This window comes from Calypte anna, chromosome 4A (assembly GCF_003957555.1).
Source record: "Calypte anna isolate BGI_N300 chromosome 4A, bCalAnn1_v1.p, whole genome shotgun sequence".
Classification (NCBI taxonomy): domain Eukaryota; kingdom Metazoa; phylum Chordata; class Aves; order Apodiformes; family Trochilidae; genus Calypte; species Calypte anna.
Genome location: NC_044248.1, coordinates 13913566 through 13940870, shown reverse-complemented (window position 1 = coordinate 13940870; position 27305 = coordinate 13913566). Strand labels below are relative to the sequence as shown.

Genomic DNA, 27305 nt, shown 5'->3' with positions numbered 1-27305 from the left:
GGTGTTGTATATGTATATATATATATATTATATATATGTATATCACATGAGGCAGTCCTAGTGAAAATAACACACACTTTCATTACACAGCTTATTTACACAATTTTCTCCTTAAATTGTTTTCATGTGCATTGATCCTCCCTTTCTCTCATTACTGACAGAGGAAACATACCGTGTGAACTCAGAACAATTTCAAATACCAGAAATAAAATGAAAGCTGTTTTCAGGGAAACATGCATTTATTGTTAAGCATTCCCAGTGAAAATCAACATCTTTTAAAATGTGTGTTTATTAAAAAAATCATTTGTGTACAAAAGTGTTTGTGTAGTTTTTATTTTCAAGACAAAAAAAACACTGATGCTGCATTCCAGCCCACCCGCTCCTCCTGTACAGGAAGGCTCATGCTCAGGAACCAGCCTCCTGCAGTATAGTTTATTGGTAAATTTTCTTTTTTTTTTTTTTTTAATTAGAAAAGTCAATTTAGGATGGAAAAGGTAAGTGAAAAAGCAGGGTTCTTCAACAGTTGACATCAGCATTCATATGATGGCAGCCTCCTTCCGACACCACACCAGAGCACCAGCGGTTGCCGCAAATGGTAAACCAGACAAGTACAGCATTTTCACAGTACATTTCCTCATCTGTGGAGTCACATATTGTAACTTACATCATCCACGAATGGCTCAGCACCATATGTGACTGGCTATTTCGATGCCTACAAAGCAGGTAACAGCAGAGAAGGAACATCACACAGTACAGTGCAAATGATTTGATAAAGAGGTTCTCCAGTGAGAACAATCCGAGAAGTCAAGTTGCTACCTACATAGCACTGCAGCTGGATAACCAAGCAAGAAGCAAAATGCCTGAAGGACCAACTGGTCTTGAGTCTAATGATGAATCAGCTGATGACACCAACACCACAAGTGAGAAGAGCAAGCTACATGATTTACTGACAGGTTTGGAATAGCTTAGAAAACTACCAAGAAAGCTGTGACTGCCCCTTTGCCTTGCCACAGGAGAAAGCTGTGCCTGGAAAATGAGGATGGTAACAGTGAAAAAGATTCTATGTGGTCCTTAGTTCTGTGGCTCAACAGGCAGCATGATGGAATGCTCAAAACCTTAGAAAACCAACCACCTGATCACAAATCAGTGACCTTGCTCATTGAGATGCTTCTCATCAACTCCACCAACAAAACATCACACGAGAGGAGCGCTCATCATCTCATTGCATCTGCTCACAGGCAGACATGAAGTAAAACTTTCACTGCTAAATTATTTAACATTTCCCCCGTTGGGCAAGGCTCCAAGCCTAAGCTTGCTTTTCTTGGTATTGAGGAAGGAAGCAAGGGACACACACACAGTGAGGTTTCTCCCTGCACTGAAAATGGAACACTTCACAGTGTATGACCAGTGTGGTAAACAAGAACTCTTGCTTGAAACTGTGTTTTGGTATTTTCCCCCCTCCCTTTCTCCCTTCCCCCAATAAATAAGCAATCCATATTCTCTGAAGTGCTTGGTCTGATTCACAGCTGTTAAGCTTATATTTGCATAGTTTAAATGTTTGTTACCCACACCATATAATGCAGATTTGGTATTACAAAGTAAGCTTCCTTCTGGCTACTTATTTCCTCCTTTCAGACAACAACAACAAAGATCCTATATTCCTTATGTCAGTGTTCCAGTTTACTTGACACTTTACAATTTAATTGAAAAACAACAAAAAAGAACAATAATTTTAAGAAAAAAAAGAACAAAATGTATTCCTACATCATTAGTACCTACTTGTTCAGATAAACACTACCAAACCAATTATAGTCAAGGCCCCATGTACTCTGTGGCAGGCTTTTTTTAAAAGAAAATATCAACAATTTAAAAGTTTGGAATATGCAGAACGAATAGCACTAAGTGCAGCATCTTTCCAGAATAATACACTCCTAAGTTTCTGTCTCCAAAATGTACCAGTTTGTCATACTGAGAACACAGCTTGCTTGCAGGAGCAATGGGACGAAGCTGTGAAATTGGCGAGTGGGGGTGAGAACTGGTTGAGGCTTTTGGCACTCATGGGAAAACAGAGGCTACTGGCAACAGGAAAGGGCATTTCTCTATCTTCAGACAAAGCTGTTGTTTACATTTTTTTGAGGAACTGGACAAGAAAGGAGTTTCTTGTTCCCTACCAATGAAACAAAACAAGGAGTAAATCACTTTGCTCAATTCATGTTAAACGTTCAGCAGTGAAATCTGACGGATGTTATCAACTGGTGAGCATCATGGCCAATACCTTGTTTGGAAAAACAGGGGCATTTAGACTTCAAAACTAGACTCAAGCTGTCTTCTGGTATGATAGAGGAAGACAACGCATGATTTATTTGTTGTTGGAAAGCAACTGTACCCACGTTTTATGTTCTTGTTGTAAGAAAGTGGTAACTGCAGCCTGAGCCTGCAGCTGCAGAGAACTGCATGGCAACTCCAGGTCTGCAAATGCTCAGGGCCCTGAATATTGTGATGTTCAGTCACACAGAAAACAGAACTACCATTTTGTATGTACAAACTCACAATGATAAACTGAACACTAACAGCAAAATTCCTAGGGCTCAGCCCTAGCTGCAGAAACTAACCTCAGACAACATTATCCCTATACTCAACTCTGATAATTACCAAGAATACAAAAACATTCCTTATAAAGGACTTGCGTGTCAAAATTCAGAGGGACTTAAGACACAGAGGTCTCCTTAATGCTGGGTCATGCTTCTTCCCAGTTCTTGAGAAACTTTCCTCCTCCCAGTGCCTGAGCTCGCATCAAGATCTCTTTACTACCAAGCACATGGATGGGAGGCAAAACCCAGTATCCAACATTGATACATGAGGGGAAAGGGGAAGATGAGTGCTCTGCCATAGAGAAGAAAATGAGGTAACTTCATGAGAGAAGTAAAAATGAACAGGGCATTGTTTCAGAGGTGACCATGCTCACCTAAAGCCATTTCCTCTTTCCTCCCCCTCCCCCTTTCCATGGCTTCCTTCATCCCTTTACATACCGGTGTAAAAACCCATGCTCCTCTCTTACCAAAAGACACCTTCAGGAGCCTGTAACTGAAGTTTTATGTTCCCAACAATGATTTCCAAGTTTTTTTGATAAATAGCAGCGAAGAACAAGGGAAAGTAGTCAGCAATTTATAATTACCACCAGGGTAAAAAAAAAAAAAAAGTGTTGATGTAATCAAGAAAATCTTAGCCTGTATAACAGAAAAGACAGCAACTTGATATTAACACAAGTGGCATTTTGCCATAGTTTCCTACTGCCCCTGGTTTTCACCTAGTAAACCAGCTGAACAGCAGCAGCTTCTTGTTAAAAAAAATAAATAAATACAAGGAAGGACAACACATCTCATTTCCTTTGGCATAACTGTAAATGATTTAACTCAAGAAACTGTTCACTGACTACACATTAAAAATAGCACGTATAAAGACTAAGCAAATGCATTTAGTATTGCACTGATACGAATTCAAAGTATTTACTGTCTGTGCCCTGAAACATTTTAAGTGTGGACACATCAGACAGAACAGTACAGGGAACATCCCTGAACTAGCTAGGTCTCTACAGCTCTGTTTTCTGGTTCTGTTCCCCTACCACTATGCTCCAAATATTTAACAGATACAATAATGTTCCTGATTTATTCTAACATGATTTATAAACAGACTGTCTATGAAGTGTGAAACTATTTCAACTTGTACTTCATATTTCCAGAAAAACCCAGACATATTCCCCCACCCCATTAATCCACAGTTCAGGAGAAAAAACATGTCATGGAAAAGGTGACTTATACAGTACTCCATTATCCACAATCCTCACTCTCTAGTCTCAGGATTTTTCTGACCTTCCTTGTCAGATAAGTTAGCATCATATTCACAAAGACATTATGACTCTCTTTAAATAGATGTACTAGTGTTTGAAGTTGCAAAACTAATAATTTTCAAGCTTTTGCACTCAGGATGAAATGTCCATTTTAATACGAATCAAAAGACTGACTGTATGTACACGCCAAGGTAAGATTTCAGTTCTCGTTTATCAGAAACATCAATCCAAAAGAAAGCTAAAATTGAAAACACACTTCTACTTCTATGTGCATTTGAAGTATGTACAGTAAAAACACCAACACAGCCTCCATGTGTCAACTAGAGAAAAAATGCAAGCAAGGATGTATTTTAATGTACCTGGTAAGCAATCCTTATATTGAAGCCCAAAATAAAGCTATAAAGTGGCTGCAAAAAACAGCTGATTGCATCATGTCAAGTACTCAAAGAAAAACTTTTAATTCTCAGTATGCTAGAGAATCAGCTTTTTCCTCCTTCAAACCCAGTCAAATCATATGATCCAGAATGTTCTGAAGAACATTTTACATCTACTTATGACCAAAAAACAAAAAGGAAAGAAAACCAGCTCCATCTTTTTGTGCTACATGAAGGCACACTCCTTACGAGATTGTGTAGAAAACACGATGGATGAAAATCATTACTGATAATCCAAAATATTTTTTTAAAGGGGAACCTAGACTACTGTAAATGGCACGCATAATACCCATAGATGATGAAACATAATCTAGTGAGGATTTTCAGCTGTATGCTGTAAGGGACAGGAGAATCAGGTTTCCCAATTAATAAGATAGAAAGAAACTGGTTCTGAACAGGTCACCATTTGGAACTTTGGGTATGTCTTCAAAGTCTTTCAGGAAAAAAGTTGCAAGAACACTCAAGTATTTCAATGGTGCTCTCTTCAGCGACCCTACCTAATATGTCTATTAAGTACAAGCATGCAAACATAGGTCAATCCACAGGCACATAGGATCTGTGTTAAAAACAGTAAGATAGCTGTGATGAGTGGCACCAAAAATTTTGATGACCAACACTCAAAAATGTTGCTTTCTGAATTACTAGATCAAAATCCTGAAGCAAGTTCCTGCTAGTCTTCGTCACACTGCTAAACACTAAAGTAGGCATGGTTTTCCCCCATTATTTTAGCTGAGCTCAAAGAATTTTTACAATATTTAGTAAGAAAAAAAATTAAAGTATTTCCCCTTTTTAAATTTACACAGACGTTTAATTAGCTTTATTTACAGAGCGGTTTGTTTTTTTTTCAGTCTCCAATAGTGCCTAGATAGCATCATCAGGCAAGAGTGCCAGTTTTAAAAGAGAATCTATATAGAATCCTAAAAATAACAGATGGTGATGCTCCTCCAGAAGGGGCAAGCTGGACTACTGAAGCAGCTCTCTCTACATGGCTCAGTTACTCAGGAGTAATTCTGTTGCAGTCTCTACATCCCATGATTTTGAAGACAAGGCCACTATTACTGCATTCTGCAATGAGAGAAAAAAAAAAAGCAATATTTTCAGTGTGTGAACCTGCAGCTGCAGTGGACCGAAAAGTTCAGATTAATCATAACACATCAGTTTAGCATTTGTTAAATCCCAACTAATAATTTATAGAAAAAGTGTTTAAAAAAAGGCAGGGTTAGCAAGATTTACTAATAAGGCAGTAGTTTAAAACTCCGATTCTTAAAAAAATAATTAGCAAAACAGAATCTACAAAAAGTCATGGAAGCATTGAGTCTACTTTAATTTAATAATGATTCCCTGTGTTTATATACATATACTTGTCCTGCCCCTCCTGAAAAAATTTTTAAGTTACATATACTTACCCTATCAAAGCCCATAGCACAAAGGTTTTCTATTTTTTTGGTGTATTCTGGACTAGAAACTGGTGCTCCAGCATACACATGTGCCCAAAGCCGAGCTGTCTGTTTAAACATTTCTGGATTTTGTTTGTACTACACAAAAGAGAAAGGGGGGGAGAAAGGGAAAGTTAAATCAACTCGGCAATCCAACCGAAAAGCAAACGGATACGGCCGGTTCCAATCCATCACTACTTTACCATCATCTTCAGCAGTGTTCACACTGATCATGCTGCTGTTTCTTAAATGAAATTTGGAGGTGAGGATTACAGAGTAAACCTATGCAAGCACTTGATTTAATGTGGCTGCCTTTAGGTTAAATTACACACTATAGGTATTTTATGTGTAGAATCAGGTACTGCTTGCTCTTAATTGCAGTGATCACAAGCAAGCAGCTGTATTTTGCACAGCTACTGAAAAATGATACTCAGTGTGGCAGAGCACAAATTATCTCTGTATTAACATCGTGTACATACCACACACTAATGCATTTCTCTGCTCACGTTAAAAATATGCCTGGTTTTATCCACTCCAGTTTTTCAGGCAGGACTGACATTTTACTACCAGGCTTCCCCCTGAGAACAAGGATATTGGTAGCATGTGTGACAAAAGAAGGGATGGAAAATGGGTATGAGCAAAAAGCTAGGAAGTTAGGAACTTTTCATGCAAGCTATAATTTATCAGGAAAAAAATTGTGCAGGGTATGGAAATATTATTTAGCACTACCAAGTTTCCTAATAAACAACAAAATGGACCTAAGAGAGTTTTCAGCCTGCGCCAAGAACTCAAAAACCAAGGAAGGCAAATTATACTCAGCAAACCAAGATGAGTTTCCTATTTTAGCAACTTTTGTGTGTAATGTTTTCTGTAAAAAAAAAACAACAACAACAAAAACCTACCTCAAAATAAACACCACCAAAACCCACAACTCTCCATTAATTATTACACTTCTAAAAATAAGGTACTCCTATTTTAAGATATATGTTTTAGCATCAAATAGTAAGAAAAGATATTAGAAAAAATATTGAAATATTGTTCAATTACTGAATACCCAGGGAAGTTGTGGTTCCTCCCTCCCTGGAAGAGTTCAAGGCCAGGTTGGATGGGGTTTGGAGCAACCTGGTCTGGTGGGAGGTGTCCCTGCCCATGGTAGGGGGGTGGAATAAGATGACATTTAAGGGCCCTTCCAACACAAACCATTCTAGGATCTTGTGATTTAGATGTATCTTAGGAACAAAACCATGGTTGATTATCATTCTAAGCATTTTGTTCATACATAAAACCAACAATTAAATCTATACCACTGTAAAAGCCCATACAATACTTTTTACTGCTGCACATTTCATTTTACCTCTCCTCCAGCAACATGCACCAACTACACTTCATTGGGTGCTTTGGACCTCTCCTACTAATTCTGCTCCACATGAAGTGGGTTATTTATTATCTGATTATTAATGGCATTAAAACAAACATAGAAGACAATCTACTACAACAGTAGAGAAACAACTCACTATGTTATAAATACACTGGTCTGTAATAAATTTCTTTGGCTGTAATGACAGAAGGAAGGATTAAGTCAAGCATCAGTAGCATCCTGAAGAATTATAGTCTTCTGCTCTTAAAATTTCCCCCATTTTTTAAAATATTTTTGAGAACACTACAAAAACTAGAAAGCTACTAGCTGATATGCAAAGGATTTGTCATAACTGCATAGCTGCATTCAGAACATTAAAGTAGTAGCTTTCAGTGTTCTATAAATAAAATTCCTTTACTTAGGTATCCATAAATAATCTACCTTCTCAGTGAATTCAGAAAAGCTTAAAGGCATCTTTTGCTGATGTCTCTATATCAGGAATCTGAGGCAGTTAATGTTGCTGTACTAAAAAACAAACAAAAAAACCCAAAACAAAACCAAAAAAACCCCAACCAACCAAACAAAAAAACCACCCTCCAAAATACCCAAAACGAACCAATAAAACCAGCAGCTAGCTGAAGTGGTTTTGACACCAGACAGCTGGTAGCTGAAAACACAGCCATGATTCAAACAGGACTTCTCCCTGGAATTCTGCTCCAGAGCTTGTAGGACACTGTCATTTACCTGAACAGTTGTGTAGTCTCACACGTAGTTTAGTAAAATAACATGAGAAGTATGAATGTGGAGAATAATTGCAGGTGAATTTTTGCTATGGAAAAACAAAAAATCAACCAAACAAAAAAACCCCAAACAAACTAAAAGAGATTCCATCACCAAATAAAACTCATGAAGGAATGTGGTGTTTATCACATCTCTCAAAGATGTTATAATCACTTTCTTTTTACATACACATGCTTGCAACCCAAGGACAAACTCCAGAGTTTTTGCACAGGTATTTGCATGGAACAGGAGGAACTGAATTCTCCCTGCAACAGCCATGCCATGGTCCCATCAGACATATGCCCAACAAAGACCTGAGAGCAGCCTGAAGGACTGCTCTTCACAATCTAGGAAGTTTCATGAAGTGGGTTTTTTGCCTGGAAAAAACCCTCTTTCCAGCTCAAGTACTTCTATGAGACTGTTACAATTCCCACACAAAATTCTACCAAGAAGGTCAAGATGGGAAACACTATTCTTGCCCATTGTAGGAGAGGTAATGGTGGTTTTGTTTAATAAAGAGAGTGTGACAGCAAGGGCATGCACCTGACAAGAAAAACCAGGGACTTGCCTGATGGCCTTGCTGGCCTCTGCAATAATTCTCCCTCCATAGAGCAATTCAGTCTGACAGAAACATTTGGGGACAATTAATCAGAGCAGCCTTACAGTGTAGCAGGATCCCAGGAGCAAGCCTGCTGGACTTACTGAGTATGGTAGCAGCAAACATCTCTCCCCCACCCAGCAGTGCAGTGGGCTACCTCTGATCTCCATGCTTCCCTTCAAATCCTGACAGGTTACAAACACTGCTAAGCAATCACCCTACAAGGGTTTTTAGAGGGAGGAAGTAAACACTTTGTCACCCTACCCTGGAGAGTACTCACTTGCAAGAGATAGTGCTGAAGTATCTTCTTGCTTTGCTATTTTGTTATAAACCCTTCCTACCAGTCACTGGGAAAGCCAGGCTTTCCCTCTCTTTCCTCAGGGCAAAAAGGAAAGCAACACGCCCAGACTTGGGACTTTGTTGAAAACTGTCAGACTATTTAAAGTTAAGGAATGACTGTTCCTATCTTTCATTGAGACCTGAAATAGAACCATGTCAGCACTGGTCTGGCATAAGATCCACCTGACATTTTATTGCTCCTGCTTTTTAAAAGCTATTGCTACTGTTGGAAGTACAAACCCTGCTCATTACAAAATTCTACTGATATCAATTCAAAAAGTGACTAAAATAATTATTCCAAATACTTGCAAAAGTAAAATACATAGGATGTTTCATTCAGATAAATTGCTCCTCAGCGTTAAATGCAAAAGGAATTAATCTGAAGTCATGATTCATAAAATTTTGAGATTGAACAAATACAATGCTCAACAACATCCATTCTTACCTGGAAAAGGAGCTACATATCAAGCCAGATCCAGCGAACATCAAATTAAAACCAACCCAACACTGCCATTCTCCTAAGGTTTCTAGTATATTTTAAAAATCAAGTTATACCAGAACTCATTTTACTACACTGTTATCTTCTGACATACTGACAAGCTAAATAAGGAACTAAGATTAAAAAAAAACAAAAAAAAACAACTCCTGACACTGTAAAATAATTGCTACCTACTCTGGAATCCGAAGAGTAAAAAAAACCACAAAACACCATAGTAACTCACACTTGATGTAAGGCAATTTTCCAATATATTTTCCAAAAATCTCCAAAATTTGTGTCTTAGCCAAGATTACAGAAATATTTCACATTGACAGCCAACTGAGTGTCTTACCTGGTTTGCCACTACTGCATCTTGTGGATCATCTGGTTCTGCAGCTGCCAACAATGCTTGCAGTGATAACAACACTGTCCTTAGAGTCATTGCTGCTGCCCTAAAATTAAAATTTTGAAAATTACTTTATCAAATTTCATGACTGTACTCACCTTTACTACTGTACTAGTATCACAGAAGATACAAGAGTACAAATACAGATTGTAAGTCAAAAATTGTGATTTTAAACTGCTACAGCATTTAGGTATTAGAATACCCTTCAACATAATTCTTTAAATAGGGTTTTACATGTGAACTTTGTTATTAACAATGCTTTCTTAAGGATATGGAAAATACAGTCTTTCACTAATACATTTCACCCACTTAACAGAATTCATGTAATCTGAAAAAAAAAATTAGAAAAAGGCAAATTTGAAGTTTGATTCATCCTTTCTTTCATCCTTTTCTTCTTCATGCTTTCTTACAGCACCTTGCATAAGGTCTAGGTACTGAGCTGGTAGCCAATATGTGCTCCCTCTGCTGGCACTCTTCATACCAAAACAGCACAGACATATGACCTATATTTTAAAAACTTGTAACAGACATGAAATTTTTTACATTAGCTATCTTTTGCATTGCATCAGTTTTAATGATATTTTTCAATAAAATTTGACAATTCACATAATTACTACTGCAATTTAAAAAGGTTTGGCAGTTACAGAATGCACAGCTGGAAACAATCTCAGCTTCCTCTCATTCCAATCAGACACCTCTGTTGGAAGAAGGAAAGCATGCTGTCATCATGGTGATGTAAAGTCACTCTTTTGCCCCTATGAAAGAACCTTGTCAAAGGTAGCATACTTCTAGAGTCATAACTTCTAAGTATATTCTCATAATTTATCTTGTTCTCAAAGTACATCTAGAGTAAGAGACTTCAGCAGTTTAGTAAGGGAAAACATCAAGTATGTTCATAAAAGTCAAACAGAAAAGTCAAAGTATGAAATTGTTACACATATAGAGTTGGAAAATACATAGTTAAATTTGATTTTGATCTTGCATAGCATCTCTGATCTACCATTTCAGCTGTCACACACTGGAAACCAAACAAAGACTCCAAAGAACGTGTGAAAGTTCAGTATTTCATCTGATTTGAAGAGGTAAGTAGACTCCTAAATGTTGTGACAAAGGCACAAGCAGATGTCCAGGCTAAAACATGTAGCTGCTTATTCTACTTAAGTATTACTGAAAAGGTCAGTGGGGAAAATGTCACATGATTATGGCACATGACATGCCAGAGGAAAGTTATGAAACACAGGCATCCAAACACAGAAAACTGCTCAATTTTCAAATCAACAGAAAATAGTTTTTTCTTTTCAGAAGACTGCAAGTAAATGCAGAGTCTGCTGGAGTGGGTGGGGGAGAGTTTGACGTGATGGTCTAGATACAAAGGCAATAAGCTTGCAAGTCTATTACCAGTCTCAGATTTCAAAAATTAATGCATTTTCCAGTACCAAGGCGCTGAACTGAGGGACAGTAGCAGAGACACTTGAATATTGTATTCCTAGATGCTTACAACTTTCCTGCTAGGTCACTAACCATTCAAATATGGCATTCTTCTCTAATTGTTTCTAATTCTGGAAGATTTTTCCTAGAAACGTACCTTTTTTTTTTTTTTTTAGCTTGCTAATCATCACTGAGCTTTCACAGTGCAGTGTTCTCTACATCAAAAAGCTAGTGAGAAACATCCCAAGTGACAAAGATTTTAATTAGCACATCTTGTCTCATTCCAACTGCTTCATCAGCTTAAAGTCCCTCAAGCTGAACTTAAAAATAAAAAACTCATGCTTTTAGGTCTGAATTCTAACAAATCACAAAGCCTTCACAACACATTTCTTTTCCAAATCTATTCCTCAGTAACAAAATAATCATCTTTTTAAAAAAAAATTCAGATTCTCTAACAGTTAAAGTTATGTATGTTAGGTCCCAAGCTGAACGCTTCTTCCAAGTCAAACATCATTTCTTTAAATTCCAAAGCAAGCTAGAAATTAACTAGTAAGATTTAATCAGATAAAGAACTCTTAGTTACTCAAACACACCCTCAGTTGCATGAAGAGAGCCTGGCTAACACAGTACACTCATGAGTACAAAGATTCTTGTTTTTCCACACCTCAATCACACACACAAACACCTCAGTGAAAAACAGAAATATTTTTGCTTTACATGTACCTATGCTATTTTTCTCTTACAATTTCCTGTTATTTGTAATCTCTATTGGTTTACACTGTGTTGAAACTAATCTATTTTATTTAAACATTGATGATCGAGTGGTATCTGCCAGCATTAAATGAATATAATGTGTCTACTCTTCCAGCATTCAGGTGTCAAAGAATGCAAGGTCTTTCAGGCCTTGCTATGCTCAAATAGATTTAGCATTTTTATTTTTGTGCAGGGAACCTCAGAAATTACCAGACCTACCACACATGCTAAAAAAACCCAAATACTTTTGTCCCAGTTAAGTAATTTTTATGCTACTTAGTGTATTTTTAAAGGTAGATATGAAATATCTATCAACTGTAACTGATACTGTAGTTATATTCACCAAATAAAAGCTGTTCTGCACTTTCCTTTATAGAAACCTTTCTACTTTAGGGGAATCTGAAAATACTGCCATTATTTAAAGCAGACACAAAAGGAGTTAGGGCCACATTTACACAACACCTTCTAGGAGTGAAAAACATACCTTGGGGACCTGGTGTCATTAACAAGAACCAAAGGTGCTATTGACACCTAGAATTCAAGTTCTGTGCTGGCTTCAGCTGTCTCTGACTTTCAAGACTGCCAGGCCCTTCCAGCCCCTGCTCCTCTGAAATGTATGAAGATTTTTATATAAGGAATACTGGGACTTAATGCCTTGTTCTGACATTCCTGTTTCTAAAGGTCCATTTGGATATGCAAATGCAAAAATCATTTATAGACGGGACTATTTCAGCTATGTATGGAAAAAGGTTTTAAAATTTAGCTTAGAATTTATTTTCAAGCCTCATGTCTCAAAATGCCTGTCACACCTCATGCATAAGAGTTTCCACTGGACACAAACATTTAAATAACAGAAAATCCTAACAGAAAACCAGCTACAGCATCAGCTGTTGTTTGTATTTACAAAGTTAATTCCAGTTTGTGATTAAGGGTAAAGAAAATCTGACACATTTCATATAAATGTTGTATACTCATGTAATATCTTCTATCTTTAGGACACCAATTATCTTTCCTGATCAAAGAAAGTAAAAAAGCCTAGTTATCTGCTATGTAACTTAGCCTCAATTTTCCAGACATAAATTAAGATTCCCAGAAGAACTGGAGGCATAGCTAAAAATAGATTCTTATTTCCCACGCACCTTAAAAAGCTCCTCTTCCTTTCCAGTACCTCCTTCTGGGAGAATAAACTGAATGGAGATGACTGCCCAGAACTATATTTACAGACATCAGGTAAAGCAGGATCCAATCCTCATCAGCAAAGAGCAGAAACAATTCCCATCACCAGTTCTGGAGGAAAATCTATGCTGATAGTGGCACAAACACTAGAAAACCAACATACACCCCACATGACATCCCCACAAGCTAGAGATTAATGTGCTGCAAAGAAAGAATTGTATTTCCATTACAATGAGCTTCCAGTGGAAAGATAAATGGTCTTCTGCACTTTCCAGTGCTCTTCAAGGGTTCATTTTTCCAAAATAGAACCCTGAAATAAAATAAGTATTTCCAACTCTTCTTATACATGAAGTTTATTTCTAGGTGTGGACTTAACACGCAACATTTCATGGAGTTCAAGCAATTCCCTTTGGTAGCTCAAGCTGGCTTAAATGCTTGGGGTTTAGGTTTTTTCTTTGCTCCTTGCCAAGGGCAAGGTTTTGATTTACTCCTGACAGACTTCTGCCTAATCTGTTCTTAACTGGAGCCTCACAAGTTTCTCAGAAAATCTACTTTACACTATATTCTGCACATTCAAAAGGCTTTCCAATCTATTTGCTTAGACTATCATTCTTGTTATTTTACTCTGTATTCTTCGTACAATTTCTTGGCATACAACACTCAAAGTGAGAACACTACTCCAAGTAAAGCCTGAACAGTCTTAAAGGAAAAGCAGGCAGTTTGGATCATGAGTTTTGCTAGTAAAACCTCCAACATCCCAGCATCCTATTTGCCTCACACATGACATTACTGGCTTCTGTGTTCTTCTAAAACTTACAATAACCCTTGATTAACACTCCCATCTCAAAGAGCTGCTTGGCCACTACGCAAGCTTGGAAGTTTGACATCCACAAAATGGGAGAAAAGGCCAGCAACAGGAGTGAGTTGCAGAGAGCTCACTACAGGGAAACACTGTCCCTCTGAGAGCTTCAAACTAAAAGCTTTCTTTCTGTGACTCCTAAGCAAAAAACAGGCTGTCTATAGGCATTGCATTTGTTAAGTAGCAAGGGAAACCTGAAGTGAATCACAAGAAAGCTGATTTTATATATGTATATAATTTTTTTTTCTTAAGGTGATATCTTGGGGCATTTCCATTTTAAAAAGCAATATTTAAAAGCCCAGCAAGCCAGCTGTGCCCAGCACGCCTGAGGTAAGGAATCTCTTACCTTTCCATGAGCTGAAAGAGTCCTAACAGGATTATGAAACAGTGCCAGATTTCCTTTTTCTTCTTCATTTTTAAAGGCTGAGTATTCTTCCACTTAGGAAGTTTTTACTTATGTTCTGTATATTTGTCTCTGGAAACACTCGCTCTAGTTACACTGAAAGGTAGCCCAGCAGAACAACAGCAAAAGCTGCAGCCAGCAGACTGCTGCTTCTCTCTATTTCTCTATCAAATAAACATTGGTCCACTAAAAAAAAAATCTGCAAAATTTATTCTATTTGTGAAATAACTAAGCTTGTTAATTGAAGAGAGAAGCTCTGGGAATTTGAACCAAGAGCTTACAGAATCTGGAAGGAGGGAGACAATGAACAAGGCCTTTGAGTGGAAGCCTGTTGTACAGTCACTATTTAGAGGAGAAATACAACACTGGGCACCCAGTAATGGAAAAAAAAATAAATAGAATAACAGAATAGCTTTCACATAGCACAAGGGGGAAAGATAGTCTGCTTGCTGAAGGGTTCCCTCAAAAAAATGTTAATATTCTCTGCATTTTTCTGAAAGCTTTATAGGCTCAGTGGGAGGCTCCCCAAACACCCTGAGCAAACCCAGCATTCTAGATATCCAAGACAATGATTAGTAAGAGCTGGCTGTTGTTTATGTATTTATTACAATTGTATTGTCTTGTATAATAAGGATTATTATCTTATATAATAAGGATCTCTGCATCTCAACTAGAACAGAGTGTGAATCCTCTAGTACATCCATAATTTTTCCATTATGAAAAAATTATTATTCATTTTTATTTTCAGAGTCAAAACCACAACAGCCAAGGGGTTTTGCAGACCTATGCACAGCTATAACACATTCACTCAATAATCACTGCTCAAGGGATTTATGCAGAACAGCTTTCAAGTAATTTAGTTGTCAGGTTTCAATGAATAGTAGATAAATTTAAGAATAGAATTTTGAGACAGAGTACTAGCCTGGAAGATAAATATAGGCTACAGTAGGCAAAGCCACATAATAAATATCAGATCAGCATAAAAACTATTCCTTCTACAAAAATCACACCCCCATTTTAATTCTACCAGCAAAGAGTAGCTGTTTTGCAAACAAACTGGCCTGATGTATTTACAAATCTAAACATGATGAAAATCCACAGCTGCAAAGCATTTCAGTATCAAGCATAAACTGTGGAGAAAGAATTAAAGTAATTTAAAAAATCATTTAAAGACATTACTTTGCAAAATGATAAAACCTCCTGCCACTATGTAGAAGAATATCTCAACTATGCTCATTAGAATAGAAAATCATTATAATGGGATGGGTGAGTGGAGACTTTAAACTACACAAACACATTCAAATCTTTGTATTTGTATAAAACTCATTTACATGTGGTGAATATCAGTTTATTAACTCTTTAAAAAACCCTACTAAGTCCCACAGGCCCAAATTCAGCCCTTCAGCTCCTACTAGGCTCACTGAAAAACCTCACAGGCATTGGAATTTGAGTTACGATTAAACACAGCAACAAGAGCAGCATTATTCAGTTAAGAGCATTACATGCCAATGAAGTGGCACTCCAGAAACAGCTTGTTACTAAAAGATTTGACGAGAGAGACTGCGGAACTAAATACATTTACTAAAAGACAGCTATTAGAATATTTCCAAATTACATTTGTCTCACTTACCTCTGAATACCTAGTAAAATCCATTAAACACTAAATTATAAAGGTTGGTGGGGTGTTGCTTGCTTTCTAATGAAGCTATAATTTTATTCAAATCATTGTTCAACCTAAACATGCAGAAGACTTAAACATGGTGATGTGGGCATTACTCAATTTAAATAGCTAAAGCAGCATACACTGAAGAACGAAAAGCAACTAATTTAAACAGTACCTAACCATTCATTTGGCTTAAAAAGTTTTAAGAAGCTACTCAGAAAAAATATCTGAAAAAATACTGAAACCTTTCAAATGAGAAAGCACAGAGGTAAGCCACAACAGTTTCCTCTTCTCCAAAGGACAAGATGCTTTGATACGCACTTCAACAATGCTCAGGCAATTTTCATTTACCATTTCATGATTAAAAAAAAACAACTTGTAGCATCACTAGAAAATGAAGGGATCATTACATAAAGAATCATTTGTAATGCGTTTATAGTCTATAGGAAGCCTTCCCACCTCCACACCTGCCAAGTTCTGTGACATTTTTTCCTTAGTGATTCCAAAAAAGTATTTCAAAGGAGGAGTTTAACAGTATAAAAGTGGCATAACACTGGTACTCCTTGTGTGAGCCCAATTAAATACACAGAAGATAAATTTTTGTTCCAATATTTCTATTTTGTGTAAATCTTGGTGAAGGAAGGTACTAATTCATTGGTTTGGGTTTTTTTGTCAGGCAGTACTAAACACACAGATTAGATCTGTGCAGGATCTAATTTTCCAAGATTACATGAACACAAGCCAAATCACCTCTCCTGTTCTTCCTTTTCACATCTCAATGGTTTTGACTAAAAAAAAGAAATAATTAAGTTGAAGCTTATTACTTCTTAATTCACAATGTTTGGCAGTGCTGAAATACTGTAAGACAACCTGTTCTGGGGTTGAAAAACTCTGGATAAATTATTCCAAGGCGAGTATTAATTACACTGGGATAAAGTTCCACATTAAGTACCTTTGCTTCTAGAAATAATTTTTCCCTTCCCAAATCATCATTACTTTAACCTTGTCCTGAGTAAAATTAGCCTAGCTGGGAAAGCAGGTTTGTGTGTCCTAGTAAAGTGATCCCTGTTGAAAACACTCTCTGAAATCCGTTTTGCCAAAAAACCTGGATAACCCAAAACCAACCCACAAAAACACCCCAAACAAAACCCAATGCACAAACCAGCCACACTCATGTGTATTTCACAATTTGGAGTATGGTCTCCCAGGAATCTGAACTCCTCCTCACATTGTTAGTCATTAAGTTTCAGTATAATTGTAAGATGGTAGGAGTAACTAGGTGCAGGTACAAAATTTAATTGACTTCACTAATAGAAAATGTATACCATGTACCATACACATGTATGTTGCAAGATTTCACTACCTGAGAAAAAAACAAGTGCTCTGAGACCGTAAGAAAAAATACGCAATTTCAAAAATGAAAAAAGACAACAGATTATTAGGATTCCATTTTAGTAATTTACGCTGCTTTGTGCTACACAATTCCAAAATCTTCTCATCCTGCAAAAGATTAACAAAGTGGAACAGACATAAAGGAAAATAACAAAAATTAATTCCACCTATGTTAGATATCACGTCTAACATACAATTGATGCGTATGATCTTCAACCCACAGGAAATGTGGGGAGAAAAAAAAGAAAACAGTTTAGCTGTTAAGAATCTATTCCACAGGTTTTGGCTATTAAAACTTTTTCAACAGCACTACGTAATCAAAAGTCAGCAGCTGAATAGCAACCAATAGGCAAAAGGTTTATAGAGGTGCAAATTATAAATATCATCTACTGATTCTGTCACACAGTTATCACAGTCAGTCTCTTCTCCCTTTCCTCTTGCTGACCTGTTAACTTTTATACTCCCAGGATAACCTCACACAATTGTTTTAGCTCTATTTTAAGTAACTTCTACTGGAAGTAGAAGTCAAGAATCAGAACAAAAGTAAATACCTCGGTTTTTTCTGCTTACACTTCAGGTGGCAGAAAGAACAAAAATTCAGGAGGCAATAGGTAGCATTTGCTAATGGAAAAGAACTAAATAAATTAAAAAAAAACAAAAACAAAAACAAAAAACCATCAACAGCCATGAAACATTCACATTAACCCTACTGTAGAATTTTTGGAAAAGCACTCTGTATAATATTTTGATACTTTCCAAAATTGCCACCTCATAATTTCATTTGCATCTTTTCAACTCAAAATACTATACTAAAACATTGTAAGCTTTAAGGACATCTCAAACTACAAGTGCAAAGTGAAAAGCAACATGAGCTGTTGCCTCCTATCCAACATACTGGTATATTTGATTCTGTGCATTTAAATCAACGCAGAAACTTACCACTGATCTTTCAGAATATCCAAACAAATGGCCCCAGTGACTGAGCTAATATTAGGATGCCATATTTTGGTAATAAACCGCACCTAGAAGACAAGACAATTTTAAAAACCCAAAAGGGTTATTAAATGCAGTATATTAAAGTAAGCATTTTAAATCCACAATTTCTAATCATATCACAAAGAAACACTAATTTAGGAAATATCAAGCTAGAAAAACAGAGCTAGAATGAGATACCACTCATTTTAGGAGGCTTCCAATTTACAAGGCCGTTTATTAGACAGAGCCTCGTTACTTAAAAGCAGACTACTGCTCAGCTCAGGACACCAAACTCATCCCCAACTTCTTCCACTATTATATATGCACATCCCTGCACCATACAAAGACTTTTAGAAATGTCCTCCAGCAGTACCAGTGTTTCAACATAAGCAGATGATCAAATCCAGACTTAAAAATTACAACATTGTAAATACCAGAAAGTCTACTTTTAATAAAGTTAAATAGTCCCTCAATGCTTAATGCAGTCACTGGATCTCTGTTAAGCTAAACTGTAGGTAGCTATAGAAGTATAAAAATTTCCTTGGTGGATACTATTACTTCTATAACTATTCAGTCTCATTACCCATCTGCAGAAAGCTTTTCAACAAAGAAAAAATTAGATTACTGTTATTTTTCTTTGCTGTTGAAAGGATCAAGTCCTGGCATTCATTCATTGATCATGTTCATATTTTTCCAATAAAATAAAGTGTATTCATGGTCACAAAGTATGAATAAAACCAAGTTTGTTTTGGTGTTTTTTTTAAGACACAGAGAGTTAAAAGGATTTTCTTTCAAAAGACTCAAAACCCAAAGCTGGCCTCTGAAAGGAATAAATAAATGACTTTAAAAACTTCTTCTTCATTTTCTTCAACCCCCTTATTTGAGGTTGCACTTTAACTGCCTTCTAGTGACTTTGACCTATCTCTTTGTTTTTCATCTCTACCTCTTCAGCAAAAACTCCTGACAAACATTTTACATGTAGCATAGACCTTTCAACTTTTGCCCCAATCTGCAAGCAAATGAGTGCAAAAGACATATTATTTGTCAAGCACTACAGCTAAAGACAGTGCTTATAAGGCTTTAATAAAATCAGTGCAATCATGGTGTATAAATACACAAGACCATAACAGTTTTGCTTTCCAGGACAGAAAATAAGAGATCATGTCAGCTGTGTCACTTATTAACTAACCCAACTGCCTAAATCTCTTGGAAAATGTAAAAAGCCATGTAAATACTAGGTAATTTTTCACAGTGAAAGAAGGCTAACAATAGCTGTCAAAGCACATCCTGAATAAGATAAAGAAATCTTTCAGATGAAAGGCAGAGCTAGACACAAGCAAGAAGACTACAGGCTCCAGAATAAGCAGTACCATGCTACAGTGCAGCTGTCTATAGGCTTTGGAAAGGGAAACCACCAAGCCCTAAAGCATCAATTAAACCATGGTCCATAGATTCATCTTGCCATGTCTATGACCTGTTTCAGCCCTCCTTATTTTAGCTCCTGCCAGAGCACATGCTGATGAAATAAGTGAAACAAAACATTTCATTAAGACCTTGCGTTTTTCACTCCAGCTTCTACAAAGTTATTCAAAAGATACAAGCCAAGGAGCTGTGAGCTACTGGCACCTCTCCATTCCTCCTCTTCCCAGTTCTTTCCCAGCATTACATACCAGGGTGAAAATAATCAGGATCTAAGACCTATTCTTAGTTCAAAGACACCTTTCAGACAAAAAGAAAGCCAATCAAGAAGTGAGTCAGACAACTCAGGAGTCTGCTGATTCATCAGAATCCACTAAAGCAGGACACAGGAATAGAGAGTACCAGTTGCACATGGCTGGGAAAAACACTATCCAGACTGATCCAGTTAGGACAGAAGCAGCAAAGTCACAAATTTAAAGTACTAGAAAGATACAGTGAAGTCAAAAGGGCAGTAAGTTGCTAAAGATGTGTAAGTGACAAAGCCACAGCCACTTCTCATCTCTCATCCACATGCACATTTTATGAAGTCCTTCAATAGAGCTGCAATAAGCCCATAATACTTCTGCATTGGTTCTTCATGTCTCAAACACCTTTACACCTTTTGATTTTATTATAGCAGAAACCAGAAACTTGGCAGGTTAGACCCAAGACTCTACTAAGCATAGGTTATGAAGCCCAAGAAATCAAAAGAAACAACAATTACCTATTACAGCGTTTCTTTAATGATATTTAATGGGAAGGAACATAGCCATACTGTCTACATTACATAAAATCATCTTAATAATTATATTGCCAAAAAGAAATCTATATAAAGGGTCCATAATAAGGCACAAGGTCCCATGGAGAATTTACTGGTTTGTACTTTAAGAAATAATCAGAGTGTACTTTTGATTAGATCCAGCTATGCATCCTACATTATCTCTACCGAAATATGACAGCTCTAATGAGAAGAATGAAAAAAATTGTAAAACAGGTACTGCAAAGAGACTGCACATGAAAACAAATAAATAAGAATACTCAAAACCAACTTCGTAGCTAATTTATTTTATCAAAAAAAGTGTTTACAGTACCTTAGGAGGATTAAATGGATATGTTTCTGGAATTTTTATTTCTAGCTGATACCGTCCACCTGTGAAAGACAAGAACATATTAGAAATTAAACAAAAAAAACTTCACCCAAGCTTAGCATTTCATTAAATAAAGCTTGTTTCTAAATGGACAATTTTTTTTCCGCTATGTTGTACACTACTGCCTGAAGTAATTACTTTTATTTCAGTTCTGCAAACACTTTGGCATACTAGTACTGTTAGCAAAGTTTGCAGGATTACAGCATGCAATAAAGGATACTATGAGCTTGGCAGACAGAACCACCTCTTACTGCCCTTTTCTAAATATTTGTTTTCTCTCCCTGTTTTAATATCTTTATCTATGTATATTTCAAATACAGTTTTGTTAACGTTCAAGTATACCATCAATACTTATGTCTTCTGGAGCAATCTGAAGCTACCTCTGCCTGCCCGCTGAAGATCACCTGCCTGGAATTTAATGACAAAAAGAACTGCATATAAAAAAAACCCCCATATATACCAGTTTAGGCATTTAGAGACACTGGAAGCATTTCTCCACACATGCAATTTTTGTCCTCATCCTACTGTTTTTCTTTCATAAAGAAACCTTCTCCCTCCCTCAATATACTTTGTTACAATTTATAAATTTCCTTGAATTAAAGTCAAACTACCTGCAATCTATTTTCTCTGGGATTTCAAGAGTTATTTACTCTATTCCCAAAGCACTCTATAACAAACCAGCACTCAAGTAGTCTCAACACAGACAGCAAAATTCACATGCAGGGAAAAACAACCAACCAACCCTCAAAAGGAATACCCTGAAGAGTTACAGCCTATGGCACCTTTATCTGTGCCAAAATGCATCTCAGCACCTACTAACAGCTCACTTTCAAAATGTAATTTAGTCTAATTCACTCCAAAATTATAATGGTTAATGTCTAAGCTGATTGCTTGTCTGTTTACAGGACAGTACACAAATATATCTGAAGACATGCATTGAAACCAGACCTTCAGTAAGTTTGTTTTTCATTTTGCCTAAACTGAAGCATAATTCAGAAGCAATTTTTCCTAAGAAACAAAGTAATTACCTGTTTCCCAGATTCCAAAAGTTCCTCAGTTCTTGTATGATGTTACTGACATAACATCTTGTAAGGTATTACAAAACCTGTCCTAGTTATTACTACTTCTGTTTACCACTAGAACTTGCCTTTAAAAGACAGACTGTTACAGCCTTCTGCATTACAGGCTGTTCAGTCAGAAATTTTTTCCAGCTGGAAAGTACAAGTCCAAATTTTTTTAAAACTGCAGCTACTGGTAATATTATTCATACAGTGTTGTTGTGCACTGAAGTTTACAGTTAAAAATAAAGACTTGAAGACTTAAACTGAACAAATCTAGATATTAAACTCCTTTATACTACATTGGAAATGCAAATGACTAACATACTATCTTTTGCATGCCAATATTTGTGACTTTTTTAAAAGAAGTATGCATATGTATGGCTTCTTCATAGCTATTTAATCCTTGAGATCTAACTATACAGTAATGGCAGAATATTTATTCTGTACTCTTACTGTAGCATATATTAGAGCAAGTTTTAACAGCCTCTCAAAGAAATATCCTATTATAAATTTAAAGTAACTGCAGCTCATGTGCAAACATGGCGTGAAATTAATATCATGATTACACACTGTTTAAAAAACAAACAAACAAACAAAAGCAATTAAAAAACTGCAGCCTATCTGTTGAAAAGCTCTTGAATCAAGTAAAACTCAGCAGCCATTAATCTAGATATACATGTTTTATCACAGGATGTAAATGTGTTTCAACTGAAATTTTGTCTTGGAATATTCTGATAATTGATCAATATGAGTTGACACTACCGACAAAAAAAAAAAAAAGCATGCTGTAAAATTTGACAACAGGTGATATTCTTCCGCTCATTCATACTTCACATTTCCCAGCATCACCTATGAAAGATTTTTTGCATCTGCAATTTGCTTTCAGATACCTTTCTAAGTGTGGCCAACAATAAAAATTACTGTTACTTTGCTTTACTATAGCCCTAGAATTCCCTCTTGTATCACAGAATTGTCTCACTTGAACTACTGCATTAATTAGCTTTTCTTCATAAAACACTTCTTAGGATCATAGAATGGCTCAGGTTGGAGGGGACCTTCAAGATCATCCAGTTCCACCCCCCTGGCATGGGCAGGGACACCTCCCACAAGACCAGGATGCTCAAGGCCCCATCCAATCTGGCCTTGAACACTTCCAGGGAGGGGGCAGCCGCAACTCCCCTGGGCAACCTGTGCCAGTGTCTCACCACCCTCACAGGAAAGAATTTCTTCCTAATGCCTAACCTAAATTTCCCCTCTTCAAGTTTTAAAACATTTCCCCTACCCCAGCTTTCTTGCTGTGTCACTGTTCAGACTGTAGATGACAGATCAGTCAGTAATTATGCAGCATGCATTACTGCATTAGTCATGAAATGTAAAGTACACACACTAGCAAACCCTTCATAATTATGTAATGGAATAAATGCCTAAAAATATGTTACCAGAATATTAACATTACAAAGTAAATTTATCAAGAGTCAGGAAATCCCAGAAATAGGGCTGCCAGTAACTTTGATTTTGCTCCTTGGTGCATATGCCTACTAGGTAAAAGTAAGCATAGGATCAAATTACTTGCCCATGAGATCCCTGCTATAATCAGAACAGATAATAGTTTTATCTCCCTAAAATGGATATTTAATACATCCTTATTGTTTAGTATACTTATTTGTATGTAGGTTTGTATACATGCATTTCACATCATCAAATTCTGCACTAAGCACATACTGCTGATTTTCACTAGCTGTATATGCTGATTATGTGAATACACAGTGCTTAGCTTTTGAAATTTTGTCTAGCTGGATTATCCAGTGCCACACAGAACCCAGTTCTGTAGACAGGCTTTCAATTCTTCTTTTACCCTCTTCATGAACTGCTATAAAGTTTTTAACTTCTGTGACACATGAATACATCTTTCATTTCAAATAACACTCAACACATACTTTAAAAAAGGTCCATTTTATAAACTGAGGTTTATAAAACTGAGGTTTGTAACTGAGGCCGTGCTGGCCTGGAGGGAAAAAAAAATTGCAAGCCATGACAAACCAACTCACCCGAGCAGGATTAATAGTTTGAATGGGAAAAAAAAAACAAAACACAAAACAATACTCAAAAATCTTTCAAAACAACACCCTCCCCACATCATTCAGACCAACTATACCTGCAAAAGAACTATTACACAAAACAGAATGATGCCCTTCCAAAGAGGTCACCAGCATGACTGTGTATTTTAGGTCCACAGCACAGTTACCTTTTTAAAGTGAAGGCACACGTCATGAAGATAAGAAACTACCTTCTTTGCAGACAATGTCTTCTGTCAATTAAACACTAGTGGCTGATGAGATGATACACAAGGGGGAAGAGAGGGAGGAACTCTGGGACTCAAGTTCTAGAAGGGAGCACCCCTACCATTACAGATGCCTCTATTCTACTCTCTTCTTTCCAGGCTCATTTAATTCCTGCTCAGCTTCTGAAACCACCGTCAACCTCTGTTAATCTTATTTCCCTCATCCTTTATCTGCCCTGGGCCCCAGTATGGGAAGGGGTGGAGGGGTAGGGTGCCATCGAGAAGACTTCCCATGCTCTCAACTCCAATGCTGCTGCACCAGCAAGCAGCTCCTAGCCTGGAGAAGCAATCACAAGAGATGTCCTCCTAAGCACAGGATTCAACAACCACATTTTCAGCAGCAGCCACTGACACTTTCAAATGCTTGTACACTCATACCTGCAAAACAATACTCAGGTATTTTTCCCCATCTGCTGACAATTTATTTTTCAAAATAGTGACAAACAGCATGTGTCTGGTCTCTGGACAATACTCAAGTCACACTGATAGCTCCAAGGCATGGAGCAACTAAAGCAACTGAAAGCTTGGAAGAATTTCCAACAAAACAATTTATTTTCCCTAAGATATTTTTTTGCTTACTGGAAGTTCAAATTCAAACAAAATATCCGGCATGGAAACTTGGAATAAAAGACCATTTTAAAGTAACCATTTTTTAAAAAAACAATTTAAAAATTACTTAAAAATAGTCCTCATCATTAAGGAACTTTAATAGAAGGTTCATCTAGTAACTCCATGTATACTACACACAAAAAAAGTTTACAACTACGGGCACTATTGAGTGATTTGGTATCTCTGATGAAGTATGCTGTATAAGCTTCTGTTAAAGCTTCTACATTTAATAAGTTATCTTTTCCAGTCTGGAGAGATGCACAATTACCTAATCAGCTTTAATAAACAAGAAAGCCAGTAAGGTGTAACTTCTAAGCAGGGCTAGAAACAAAGTTCTACTACATAGTCCCCCATTCAAGTATAAATTAAGTACTGAGACCTATGGATTAATGCCCAAGATTAATCACAAATTTCACTTGCAATGACACCTCTCCTTGACAAAGAAAAATATTTTTTTAACAACCACTACATTAGATCACAAAAATGCGTGTACAGTTACGTTAGATTCTGAAACTCAGTTTCTTGATGCTTAATGGCTAAGGAGCTTAAACTGTCAAGACTCCAAACAAAGAACTAAAAGTCAGCATTGTATCAATTATACTGCAGAGCTTGTGTGTGTAAATTAACCTTTGGTTTGGGATAGCCTGCGATACTCAGAGAAAAGATCTGTCTTCCAGCAACAGAGGTTCAACTGTTCAATCTTAAAATTATTTTTAAATAAATAGATAAATAAATCACGCTACTTCAAAACACATAGTTCTACATTTTTATGCTATACATTAACCTTACAAATTATCTCAAGACACATGATCTGAAGTGTACAATGATTGCATACACAAAAATATTACTTGCCTTCATATGGTGTGTCCGGAGGTCCTGCTATTTCTCCTCTTAATTCTGTAAAATTCTCATCTACAAGATCTACTTTAATTTGATTTTTGCTCGTCTTAAAAATAAAGAGAGAAACAAAGAGTCATAAATAAGCATTTGACATACAGATTTCCCCAAAAATACAGTATTCTATATTTTTGGAAGAGTTGTTCTTTAAAAAATATAGAAACAAAAATTTTAAAAATACAGTAACCTAAAGTTGAATAGCAGTCTTCCAGTTGGAATTCTACTTCATTAAAAATATACTACTTGTGAAGCATTAGAAATTTCAGTATTATTTATATCGTCACCAAAATAAGCCAAGCAACCCAGCAATGTAACAGCAAAAGTTCTGTTTTTAAGTTGATCACATTTAAAAAGACTGTGATCCTACAAATCAGTTATTGATTCTATGCATCTTTAACTATAAAATTAAATTGACCAAGTTACACATTGTGGGTTGTTTCCTTTTAGAGCAATTTAATTAGTAATAGACATGATTGTAACCTTTACTGGAATACAGAAAGACTTCCCCAAATGGAGTGTTCACTGGTTTTAAGCCATATCTGAAGCATGATCTGAATAGAATACAGTAGCCTTGTTTAAGATCATGTTTATCTTTAATATTTAGGCATGAGGTGCCATTTATTTTTACACTGGCATTTCATTGTCACCTCCTCAACAGTTGCACACACCACAGCAACTTGCCTACAAAATAAAAACTGTATTTTGATAACAAAAAACCCCATATGTTTTCCAGAAACTGATTCTCTGAAGCCTTCGCCAGAGCTACTCATTCCATTTAATTTGTTTTCCAAGTCCTGAGAGCAACATTTGTAAAATTCATACAAATACTCCACCTTGTAGCTTTTTTCCTGGGGGTATTGCAAAACAGAATCTCCTTTTGAAAAAATATACCATGAGGTTTTTAGAGGTAAGTAATTACAGGTTTGTCCATTCTGCCACTTCTGTACACCATGCACTCACTGGCTGCAATGCAGATTTCCCATGTTATTATTTTCAAGAACTCGCATCATCTTGCCAGATCCAACTATTACCACCATTCTTACTTCATGGTGTTAAGAATACACCATGAACCTCCAAAATCAAATGCCAGTTAAAAACTAAATGTGATGGTTCTGCTTACTAAGTTATATCTATAAACTACCTTTTTGTTTTCAGTTCAGCATCAGATCTTGTGTTGTCTTCCAAGACCTCAGGTAAGATATCAGGGCAAGGAAGTTACTAATAGAGGTTATAAAATTATGGTTTTGAACATATTTCAGATTTATTTTCTTTCCTGCCTGACCAGAGAGCAACCAAGACAATTATCTTTCACAGTTTTGTTTCCATAATACTGAGACAGAGAAGGACAGACAGTCCCAATGAGACAGCCCTCCTGACAGCCAGGCTGGTAATAAACTCTCTCTCTGTATCCAAACTCAATCATAGACAACACATTCCTCTTGCAAGTGGCAGCTCGTTCCACAAACT

The 27305-nt window shown here is 36.6% G+C and overlaps 1 protein-coding gene across 6 annotated transcripts in view; it reads right to left on the bottom strand.

Annotated features, from left to right (window-relative positions):
- Positions 1-3979: 3979 nt before the first annotated feature.
- UBE2K (ubiquitin conjugating enzyme E2 K) overlaps positions 3980-27305 on the bottom strand; it is a 37386-nt gene continuing 14060 nt past the window's right edge. For 4 of the 6 annotated variants that reach the window (XM_030449731.1, XM_030449726.1, XM_030449728.1 and 1 more), the window contains 6 exons: positions 25794-25887; positions 20874-20932; positions 18289-18371; positions 9622-9721; positions 5688-5816; positions 3980-5346 (listed from right to left, as the gene is read on the bottom strand). In XM_030449731.1, the coding sequence (XP_030305591.1) occupies positions 5272-5346; positions 5688-5816; positions 9622-9711 (294 nt within the window). In that variant the 5' untranslated portion in view covers positions 9712-9721; positions 18289-18371; positions 20874-20932; positions 25794-25887 and the 3' untranslated portion in view covers positions 3980-5271. Of the gene's footprint in view, positions 5347-5687; positions 5817-9621; positions 9722-18288; positions 18372-20873; positions 20933-25793; positions 25888-26979; positions 27034-27305 lie in introns of those variants that run through there. The other 2 variants (XM_030449729.1, XM_030449730.1) reach the window with 2 other exon arrangements.